At 41.9% G+C, this 12,032-nt stretch overlaps 1 protein-coding gene across 2 annotated transcripts in view; it reads left to right on the top strand.

Moving 5' to 3' along the window:
• adck1 (aarF domain containing kinase 1) overlaps positions 1-12,032 on the top strand; it is a 900,828-nt gene that overhangs the window by 272,545 nt on the left and 616,251 nt on the right. For both annotated transcript variants that reach the window (XM_039741371.1, XM_039741370.1), the window contains one exon: positions 3,982-4,185. In XM_039741371.1, the coding sequence (XP_039597305.1) occupies positions 3,982-4,185 (204 nt within the window). The remainder of the gene's footprint in view (positions 1-3,981; positions 4,186-12,032) is intronic.

Here is a 12,032-nt window from a genome sequence, read left to right as displayed (position 1 = left end):
GCTAGCATAGAACAGCACCAGGCTTGTCATTGGTTTTTAGAAGACTGCTTCCAGCGTCATTTGAACCCCATTGATTTTAAAGGATTGTTTTTTCCTCCATGTGTTTCTAATGGATTATTTATTTATGGAACTTTGAATCACTGCACTTTATTTGAACACTGTTTTTGTTGCACTTTTGCCCTTTTTGAACCATCCCCTAGCTCAATTGTTATTGCCTCCGCTGTCTAGCTCATCGGTGACATTACCGACGGTGTTGGGTTGAAGGGCTCCCAAACAGTGGCTGGGAGCATGGAGTCGAACCCGCATCATCACAGGCTGTCACTATTTTCGTTAGTGAAAGGGAGTCTAGAACATTCCAGAACTCAGGGACAATATCATCCACCTCCAGAGCCTTGCTACCGAGGAGTTCTTTAACTAGCGCAGTAACATGAACTCCATTAATGGATGCGTCCTCTTCAGAGTCCCCTGGCTCTGCTTCCTCAATGGAATGCGTCTCAGTGGGATTTAGATAGTCCTCGAAGTGTTTTATTGCTCGACTATATCCCCCCAGGTGAGTTCAGTAGCACTCTCCATCCCTGCTATAAAGATTATGTGGTTAACACTGATTCTGCCTTCTGTGTCTTCTGACAGCTTTGGGTAGTGACAAAAAAAAAGCAGCAGAATTGAGTTTCCTTTATAGGACATCTGGGCTCAGAATATCTGCATTGGGTGAGAAGTGCAGACATTCAGGTGGAGCTCAAAGTCCAGGCTCTTCTCCTTCACATCAAAAGGAACCAGTTGAGGCGGTCCGGCATTCTGATGAGGACGCCTTCTGTTTGTCTCCCTGGGGAGGTGTTTTTTGGACATGTCCATCAGGGCAGACTCAGGACACAGTGGAGAGATAATCTGACTCAGCTGGCCTGGGAACACCTTGGTATCCCTCAGGAGGAGTTGAAGGAGGTGGAAGGAAGAAGGGATGTTTGGGCTCATACTGCTGCCCCTGCAACCTGGACCCAGAATGGAAAAGGAATGTAGTTATTAGTTGGGCCTCTGCTTTTGCTTTTTGTTTTAATATTTATACTCATTTTTAAGATCTTCTAGCACCAGTCATTAGCTTTGATATTAGCTTTGACCTTAAAGGCACTTCATCTTCTAGTCTTTGTTGCTTAAATTAGCTCTGTTCAAAAGTTTGGACAAGCCACTATTTCACCGCTGGCCATGCTACTTACAGTGCCTATGAAAAGCATTCACCCACATGGAGGTTTTCACATTTTCTTGTTACACAACAATGAATCACAGTGGATTTTACTTTTTTGACACTTATCACCTGAAAAAAAACTCTTTAATGTCAAAGTGAAAAAAGATTCCTGTCTAAATTAATTACAAATATAAAGCACAAAATAATTATTCCCATAAGTACAGTACTCAGTATTTAGTAGACGTGCCTGCGGCAGTCATAACAGCCATGAGTCTCTGTGCACAGGTGTCATTTCCTCCTATTCTCCCGGCTCAGGCTTTGTCGTGATCATAAATGAACAGCCTTTTTCAAGTCCATTGGATTGGCAATTTAGAGTAGCTAGTTAACCTAACATGGGCACCTTTAGCATGCACAAGGCACCCACCATAGAGTATCAGGAGGAAAGCACACACAGACTTGAAGCATTAAGGAAGTGTGGGATGGAATGAAGATCATCACTGGCTGCAGCTAGAAGCGGGGCGCCACCATCAAGAGAGATGTGGAGAGAGCAAACCAGATGAACAACTTCTTTAACAGGTTTGACCACCCTAACCCACTCTTACCTCGGACTACTGTACCCTCCACCCATCCTTCTGCTGATACCAGCATAGGTGAGACATCCTCACTCACAATTACAACAGCCCAGGTAAGCAGATAGCTGAGGAGACTTCGTGCCAGCAAAGCAGCGGGTCCAGATGGAGTATCGCCACGACTGCTGAAGGCCTCTGCGTTGGAACTGGGGAGTCCACTACAGAGCATCTTCAACATGAGCCTGGAACAGGGGAGAGTCCTGAGGCTTTGGAAAACTTCTTGTATCACCCCAGTCCCAAAGGTATCATGTCCTAGTGAGCTGAATGACTTCCAGCCTGTCGCTCTGACGTCACATGTGATGAAGACCATGGAGCGGCTGCTGCTTCACCACCTGAGGCCACAGATCTGCCACGCCCTCGACCCTCTGCAGTTCGCATACCAGGAGAAGGTGGGAGCCGAGGATGCCATCATCTCTATGCTACACCGATCCCTCTACCACTTGGACAGAGGCAGTGGTGCTATAAGAATTATGTTTCTGGACTTCTCTAGCACCTTCAACACCATCCAACCTCTGCTCCTTAGGGACAAGCTGACAGAGATGGGAGTAGATTTATACCTGGTGGCATGGATCGTGGGCTATCTTACAGACAGACCTCAGTATGTGCGTCTCAGGAACTGCAGGTCTGACATTGTGGCCAGCAGCACAGGAGCACCGCAGCGGACTGGACTTTCTCCAGTCCTGTTCAGCCAACATACATCGGACTTCCAATACAACTCAGAGTCCTGCCACATGCAAAAGTTCTCTGATGACACTGCTATTGTGGGCTGCATCAGGAGTGGGCAGGAGGAGGAGTATAGGAACCTAATCAGGGACTTGTTAAATGGTGAGACTCAAACCACCTACACCTGAACACCAGCAAAACCAAGGAGCTGGTGGTGGATTTTAGGAGGCCCAGGCCCCTCATGGACCCCGTGATCATCAGAGGTGACTATGCAGAGGGTGCAGACCTATAAATACCTGGGAGTGCAGCTGGATGATATACTGGACTGGACTGCCAATATTGATGCTCTGTGCAAGAGAGAACAGAACCGACTATACTTCTTAGAATGCTGGCGTCCTTCAACATCTGCAATAAGATGCTGCAGATGTTCTATCAGACGGTTGTGCCGAGCACCCTCTTCTACGCGGTGGTGTGCTGGGGAGGCAGCATAAAGAAGAGGGACACCTCATGGCTGCACAAACTGGTGAGGAAGGCAGGCTCTATTGTAGACACGGAGCTGGACAGTTTGATATCTGTGGCAGAGCGACGGGCGCTGAGCAGACTCCTGTCAATCATGGAGAATCCACTGCATCCACTGAACAGGATCATCTCCAGACAGAGGAGCAGCTTCAGCGACAGACTGCTGTCACCGTCCTGCTCCACTGACAGACTGAGGAGACCCCACACTATGCGACTCTTCAATTCCACCCGGGGGGGTAAACGTTAACATTATAGAAAGTTATTGTCTATTATACCTGCATTTTTATCACTCTTTAATTTAATATTGTTTTTTATCAGTTTGCTGCTGCTGGAGTATGGGAATTTCCCCTTGGGATTAATAAAGTATTTATCTATCTAGATATGGAGAGATAGTGACCAAGTCTGCAATAGGCGTGTGTGGTGGCAGTGCTCACCAATGAGCCACCGTGCTGCCTCTGCATAAAGCGGGTTCAGAAAATGGATGGACGGCCGGCCATGTAGATCAGGACACACAAGCATAACTGCACTGCGGCATGTGTGCAGTGCCTTCCCAAGACTTCTTTTCTTTCAATGCGTTATTGCACGTTTTTCATGTAACCAATTTAAGTAGGTAATTATGTGGAAAATGCAGTTTAGCGTGATAACTGCTGCATATTAGCAATATTTATTTATTTGTCAGAGAAATGTATTCTGTTCAATTTCTGTGCTGGTGCTGAAAAGCAAAGCTCTGGGACTGCATAAAATGGAAATGATCGACTTCAGTGGCTGCTGAGCAGCGAGGCAATGGAAACCGGCCATGTATAAAATGACATTCTGCTTGATAGCCTGTCTTAAAGGCCACTGCCACAGAGACTTTCTTTCTTTTTTTTCTTTTTCCTTTCTGTATTCTAGGGGTAGTATTTTCCCATTATCATTCTGTTACAAATGATGATAAAATAAATCTACTCCTTCCTCGCAGAGAAATAACACCGATTCTTTTCTTTTCTTGCACAGGTTCATTTGCGTTCCGCAGAACGCCTCAGGGATCTGTGCTGTGCCAACAGGGGGACGTTCATTAAGGTGGGGCAGCACCTGGGCGCGCTCGATTATCTGCTTCCTGAGGAATACACCAGTACCTTGAAAGTCCTGCACAGCAGGGCACCGCAGAGCAGTCTCCAGGAGATAGAGCAAGTCATTAGAGAGGAGCTAGGCAAAGAGGTGGGAATACTTTTCATTCTGCATAAATAGTCAAATCCGCTCAAAGATGCAATTTATACAGATGCTGAAACACTGTATGTCTAAAAGGCTGCATGTGCACTCGCTGCTAATGACAGCAGCGGGCCATGTCAAGAGCAGCGGCATGACCTGGAGGAAATTTCAATTATTTCTGGAGCGATGGTGAGGGTCAGACACATTAAGATTGTCATTGGTATTGCATACATAATAACTTTATCCTTCAATGCTTATCCATCATTATGTAGAGGAGGAGAAGATGAAGAAAAAGCCACATCTGGAAGCTAATTTGGTGAACCACAATGCATTTCTGAATACCCCCAAGTGTGCCGCATATGCCCAATATGCTGGTGTGTGCTGGCATTTTATTTCATTTGCCTATAATATGTTTTAACCATTTCTATTTTTATCTCCATCATTAGCCGTACTTAATTAAATATTTAGTAATGTCACAGTTCAAATAGGTAATATACTGTAAAACTGTAAAGCTCCAAAATGCCTACCAATATCATATTCATACATGTACTGTATCCTTTTATGACTGGTGCAGAAAGAGAGCATTTTCGGTAGAAATAAAGAGGCATTTTCAGTCTGTGATCCTCCTGATTTTACTTGAAGCTGGAGATGGCCTTGTCATGCCTCGTTGAGTTCAGTGAAGCAGGAGAATAATCTGCAGAGCACTGTATCACAGTAAAAGTCCCACCGGTTCATCCGGCTCTTCTCCGTGGCTTATGATGCCATGTATTTCTAATAATGAGGGCCAAAGATCAGTTATTTTCAATTTGCAGTTTTTCAAAACATGACCTTTCTCTCTGCAGGCTAACTGAGCTTCGTGCATTTGCAAATCCATGATTGAATATTCAGGCAAAAATTTAGGGCTTATTATTATTAATTTCAAAAGTTTGCTCTTAATTATTTAAGTGAGTTTCATTACGTTATTTGATCGTTTTACTGCCACAGAAAGAGAGTGTCATCTTATGTATATGTTGTACTTGAAGAGTCCAATATGTTTGAAACATCTTAATTATAAAACAGGTCAGAAGACGGAGGGGAGGAGTACATTTTGTTCTGTGTTAATAAAGGCATCCATTTTGTAGGGGATTATTGTAAAGGAGAAATAAGAATTTCACCTATTCTGCTGTCAAAAATCCTATGCTATCTTCTGCACTGTTTTCACTCTCCCTGTGAATCTTGCAATGCATGGAGTCCATGCCAGTTTGCTTTTTCCATTTGTAATGCTTAAAACTTTTAATCCAGAATTAGACTACAGCTCTTTGAATATGATGAGTAGTAGTTAGTTGTTCAGTATATGTTGTCTGTTTTTAACACTTTCTGATGACACCTTCATCCATTATCAGATTCATATAAGTGTTATTGGGGCTGAAGTATACCTGGGGCTCAGATGCTTGAAGGAGATATGGATAAGGCAAACACCCTAAATCAATTTTGTTTAATAGATTTCCCCTCCCACTGCTATCTTCTTCCAACAACCAGTCAAATATATCATCCCTACTACCAAAAACTCTTCTGAATGAGAAGAAGAGAACATTCATGACTGGTGACAAAGAGGCTTTGAAGGGCAGGCACCCAGTGAGTGCTGAAGAAAAAGCTGAGTGATGGAAAGGAAGCTTCCAGAGGTACAAAAGAAAACAAACTCACTCAGAATAACATAAGAGATGTTCGAAATGGATTGGGGATAATTACTGGACAACCAATCCAGGGCTCAGGTGCCAGAAGGGAATGTGGAAAATGTGAATGCCTCAAACAAGTACTTTAACAGATTTTCCCTCCTTCCATCACCACCTTCTTCCAGTCCTACCACACCATTCTTACTATATCAGAAACTCCTACCACTTCAAGCAGATTGGCCAGTGATGAGAACGACCTTTACCATCAGTATGAGTTCCCTATTACTGATGACCAAGTAAGGAGACTCCAGGAAATGCTGCAAAACAAGATGGAGCCAGTCCTCCAGTTCTTAAGGCCAGTGCTGACCAACTTGGTGGTATCTTCTGTCACCTATTCAGTCTGTCCCCAAGGCTGCTGTGGAAAACACCCTGTGTGGGTCCCATTCCAGAAACGGCAGGCACCTCTTCAAATTCATGGAGTTGTAGTCTTATTCTGGATTAAAACTTTTCAGCATTACAAATGGAAAAAGCAAGTTGTCACCAGATTTAAATGCTCTCGTTTTCTCATTCAGAAGACTTTTTAGCTCCTTAGTAATCCCCAGCTTGTTGTTTGGAAAGCAGCACACTTTTATCGTGGGTACAATAATGTCGACACAGAAGTTTAATATAGTCTGTGATGCAGTGACTAAGTCCATCGATATCATCCCCATGTGACTTAACTTTGAAGAACTGCCGGAAATGTAGAAATAAAACATCCTGTTATGAAGTAATGATAATGAAAGTAACCAATATTTATATGAGGCATCTTTGTAGTACGCAGGTAATGCTATGAAGTTACAGGGAGTGTGTGAAAGAGGCTTTTAAACTTAGATATTTGGCAGCTTCATTTCACAGATTACACACGTGCATAAAATATCTGTCATTATCTTATCTAGAAGCAGGATGACTATTCATACCACAACTACAGTAATCCCTCCTCGATCGCGGGGGTTGCGTTCCAGACCCCCCCGAGATAGGTGAAAATCCGCTAAGTAGAAACCATATATTTGTATGGTTATTTTTATATATTTTAAGCCCTTATAAACTCTCCCACACTGTTTATAAATATTCCCCGCAGAGTTATACAGCATAATCCCTTTGTATTCTCTTAGATATTAGGTAAGATTCTTTGAAATTATGTATATAAACACACTGTTTATATACAGTAAAACCTAAATATTATTTTAAAGATATTGAGTGTCTCCGATATCACGTTACAGCCATTACGATAGACATGCCACCAGCAATAAATACATACAATGCAACAAAAATAGTATACAGTAAATGTGTGTGTACAGTGACACTAAACGTACGTACATGTACTAAGTACTGTAAGTAGAAAATTAATTATGGTTACTCACCAAAAATGACACGATGACTTGTCCGATAACGATGAGTTTAGTTTTACTGCACAACAAAGGAGAGCGTTACAGCCCTTAAAGGAGCCACTTCAGGCGATTGTGTACAACTGCCATTGTTCTTCTCCTGGCAGTCTTCAATCCAAATCCCTAAAGCAGATTCCATCCGGACTACTGCCTTATTACATCCACTTACAACTTGTTTTGCACCCTGGTTAAAAGGACACTGCGGCCGTAGATCTTATATTCCTTTCCTACTTTTTAAATAAAAAGAATTGTAGCCTTCAACAAATCCAAAACGTTTACCTTTTCAGCAATCGTTAACATCCTCCGTTTGCGCTTCGACACGGCCCCTGAAGCAGTAGCAGATCGTTTTGGAGACATAATGAAGGGCTTGACTATGCACAAAGATAAACACAAAAGAGCACAACTCTTTACACAGCGAAACACGTTGATGCTGAATGAGCGAGACGAGACTTCCTGGTTAACACTGCATTCAGCAAGCAGGAACTTAACTGCGTGCTCTGATTGGTTAGCTTCTCAGTCAGGAGAACTTAACTGCGTGCTCTGATTGGTTAGCTTCTCAGTCATCCGCCAATAGCGTCCCTTGTATGAAATCAACTGAGCAAACCAACTGAGGAAGCATGTACAGGAAGTAAAAGACACATTGTCCAGAACCCGAAGCAGCGAAAAATCAGCGTTATATATTTAGTTATGCTTTCATATAAAATCCGCGATAGAGCGAAACCGCGAAAGTCAAAGCGCGATATAGCGAGGGATTACTGTATTATTGTTCAAAATAAACTTTTATTTTGAAAACCCGTCTATTTTCTTTAATTCCCTTTTAACTCCAAAGAAAAGCCCTAGTTGCCAATGGGCTCTCATTGTCAAATTTTGCTATCATTTGTCCAAAAGTGCTATTAAGTGTTTTGTCACAATTTTTACTTTTGGAAGTTAACCTTTTTCAAAGTTTTACTGTGTTTTCAGTTTTGTCATCGACATTTTTCAAAATTCCTAGACGTTGCAAGAAATCACATAGACTTTAATGCTAGCAAAACAATCTACTGAACCCTGATTGCCAATAATCCCCGATAAATTATTGAATTCTTTCTTTTTGTATCCATCCACCTTATTGAGCCTACTTTCTCCAGTTTTGGGTTAAGGGCAATGTAGAGTCAGTTTAAGATGATTAATAAAAGCCCTTCATAGGGCATGTGGAGCACAATAATTATTATAAACGTAACAGACTTCCATTGACTATAATGCACTAGACTAATGTCAATGGCTCAAACAGTACTGGCAGGGCTAAACAATGGAAGAAATTGAAACCATTCTGCATTAGCATAAGCCTCCCTAATTCTGGGTGTTGATAAGAAATGTAATGATTTACTTCAAGAGTTAGAGGTACATACAGTGGGATGCAAACGTTTGGGCAACCTTGTTAATAGTCATTATTTTCCTGTATAAATCGTTGGTTGTTACAATAAAAAATGTCAGTTAAATCTATCATATAGGAGACACACACAGTGATATTTGAGAAGTGAAATGAAGTTTATTGGATTTACAGAAAGTGTGCAATAATTGTTCAAACAAAATCAGGCAGGTGCATAAATTTGGGCACCGTTGTCATTTTATTGATTCCCAAACTTTTAGAACTAATTATTGGAACTCAAATTGGCTTGGTAAGCTCAGTGACCCCTGACCTACATACACAGGTGAATCCTATAATGAGAAATGAGAGTATTTAAGGGGGTCAATTGTAAGTTTCCCTCCTCCTTTAATTTTCTCTGAAGAGTAGCAACATGGGGGTCACAAAACAACTCTCAAATGACCTGAAGACAAAGATTGTTCACCATCATGGTTTAGGGGAAGGATACAGAAAGCTGTCCTAGAGATTGAAGCTGTCTGTTTCCACAGTTAGGAACATATTGAGGAAATGGAAGACCACCGGCTCAGTTCAAGTTAAGGCTTGAAGTGGCAGACCAAGAAAGATTTCGGATAGACAGAAGCGGCGAATGGTGAGAACAGTCAGAGTCAACCCACAGACCAGCACCAAAGACCTACAACATCATCTTGAAGCAGATGGAGTCACTGTGCATCGTTCAACCATTCGGAGCACTTCACACAAGGAGATGCTGTATGCGAGAGTGATGCAGAGGAAGCACAAACAGAGCCGCTTGAGGTCTGCTCAAGCACATTTGGACAAGCCAGCTTCATTTTGGAATAAGGTGCTGTGGACTGATGAAACTAAAATTGAGTTATTTGGGCATAACAAGGGCGTTATGCATGGAGGAAAAAGAACACAGCATTCCAAGAAAAACACCTGCTACCTACAGTAAAATATGGTGGTGGTTCCATCATGCTGTGGGGCTGTGTGGCCAGTGCAGGGACTGGGAATCTTGTCAAAGTTGAGGGACGCATGGATTCCACTCAGTATCAGCAGATTCTGGAGACCAATGTCCAGGAATCAGTGACAAAGCTGAAGCTGCGCCGGGCTGGATCTTTCAACAAGACAACGACCGAAACACTGCTCAAAATCCACTAAGGCAGTCATGCAGAGGAACAAGTACAACGTTCTGGAATGGCCATCTCAGTCCCCAGACCTGAATAGAATTGAAAATCTGTGGTGTGAGTTAAAAAGAGCTGTCCATGCTAGGAAGCCATCAAACCTGAATGAACTAGAGATGTTTTGTAAAGAGGAATGGTCCAAAATACCTTCAACCACAATCCAAACTCTCATTGGAACCTACAGGAAGTGTTTAGAGGCTATAATTTCTGCAAAAGGCGGATCTACTAAATATTGATTTCATTTCTTTTTTGTGGTGCCCAAATTTATGCACCTGCCTGATTTTGTTTGAACAATTATTGCACACTTTCTGTAAATCCAATAAACTTCATTTCACTTCTCAAATATCACTGTGTGTGTCTCCTATATGATATATTTGACTGACATTTTTTATCGTAACAACCAACGATTTATACAGGAAAATAATGACTATTAACAAGGTTGCCCAAACTTTTGCATCCCACTGTAATAAACTAGAAAAACTATTTGAAATATTAAAATGTGTGCTTTGATTTAAATGTCCGGAGCGCAAGTATTCTCAAATATAATCGTAAATATAGTATAGTATAGTATAGTATAGTAAATATAGTAATATATAGTATAAAATGTATTATTTTTCACAATGTGATGGTGATGGATCTGTAGCGATGGATCTAAAATCAAAAATAACATCATAGTCGAAATCACTGACCATGGAATAGTCTAAAACAAAACCTCCCATGCTTATCCTTGAAACTTGTGATTTTTAACCTTTTTGGAGTAACGAAACAAATATCAAAAATATTATCATATTTGTTAGGAGCAACCTCAAAATCAACGATACTCCTACATCCCTTTATTACTGATCCCGATTTTGTCAAAGTCATGTGAAAAAGAGTAACTTTGACCCCTCGTCTACCATTAGGGAGTGACCTCCAGGGTGTTGTTTGATGTGGTGTTCACAACTTCAGGTCCTCCTGATCATTTTTTTACTGAAAACACCTATCGGTTTACTCTTTTCCGTGAGGGTGTAATTTCCTGCATATAATATGGTAAAAAAATTGCCTAAAAATGAGGGGTCTAGAGGGACAAAAATTGGAGAAAGCCCAAAACTTTCAACATTTATCTTAAGTAGACAACAAGACGAGATTGATGTCGGGATTTTCTTGTGCCAGTGATCAAGGGGCATTGGTCAAAAAAGCCTGAGGTGATTTTAGAGCATTCATAAGGCACAATAAGAACACAACAATAAAATTATAATGAAACATATTTTATAATTTACTCCCAGTCTCTAACAGGAGTAATGCTTGGAAGCAAAATGAAATGCAACCAGAAATATGTGACAGAAGCAGTTAAATTTCTTTCACAAAGCCTGGTTTTCACCATACAACAAGATATGTTGTGAATATATATTGGAAAAACAAAGATAATGCTAATAAATATTGAGAAAACCTGGAAAAGACTTATGAATGCTATTGATGCAAATAGAGGAAGTTCTTTATATTTCATGTGTTCCAGTGGAGCAGGTGTTTAATTTAGCAAGTAAAAAAATATTCCTGCGCTTAAGGAGCCCATCTTATTTTTTATCAACAGCAGCTAATCTACTGGTAGAGTTTTGTTTTGTTCTGTCAGTTCTATTACCTGTCCACTTGCTGGAGAGAAGACATGCAGTATTCTTTAGAATGCTCTTTCAGATGTGGGGCCGTATATTTGTACAAGTCAAGTCAAGTTGGGGAGCATGCACTGGTACAATGCGTTGCTGCACCCACTACACGGCGAAACAACTCGGGATCCTGGTTGGCAGCCCCCCATGCAGACACGTGGTCCAGTCCCACCCTCCGGAAATGACCCTCCATCTGCCACAGCCAGGTGTTGCATGGGCGACCCCTTGGCCTTGTCCAGACACTTGGGTCCCCAACAATGAGGATCTTATGAGCCGGATCACCCTCGGGGAAACGCTCGTAGTGCTGTAACTGACGCTCCCTCACAATGCAGGTAATGTGTCTCATTCGGGAGTCCATGAGCAACTGCTCATTCGACACGAAGTCAAACCAAATGGTACCCAAGGATTTTCCAGAGAGACACAGTACCAAAGGAGTGCAATCTTCGTCTCAGGTCACTGGATAGCGTCCGTGTCTCACAATCATATAGCAAGACAGGAAGCACCAGGACTCTAAAGACTTGGACCTTCGTCCTTTTGCATAGATATCGGGAGCGCCACACACCCCTTTCCAGCGACCTCATGACCCCCCATGCTCTCCC

The sequence above is a fragment of the Polypterus senegalus genome, chromosome 18 (assembly GCF_016835505.1).
Source record: "Polypterus senegalus isolate Bchr_013 chromosome 18, ASM1683550v1, whole genome shotgun sequence".
NCBI lineage: Eukaryota > Metazoa > Chordata > Cladistia > Polypteriformes > Polypteridae > Polypterus > Polypterus senegalus.
The sequence above is the reverse complement of the archived record's forward strand: the minus strand, read 5'-3'. Positions and strand labels throughout refer to the sequence as shown.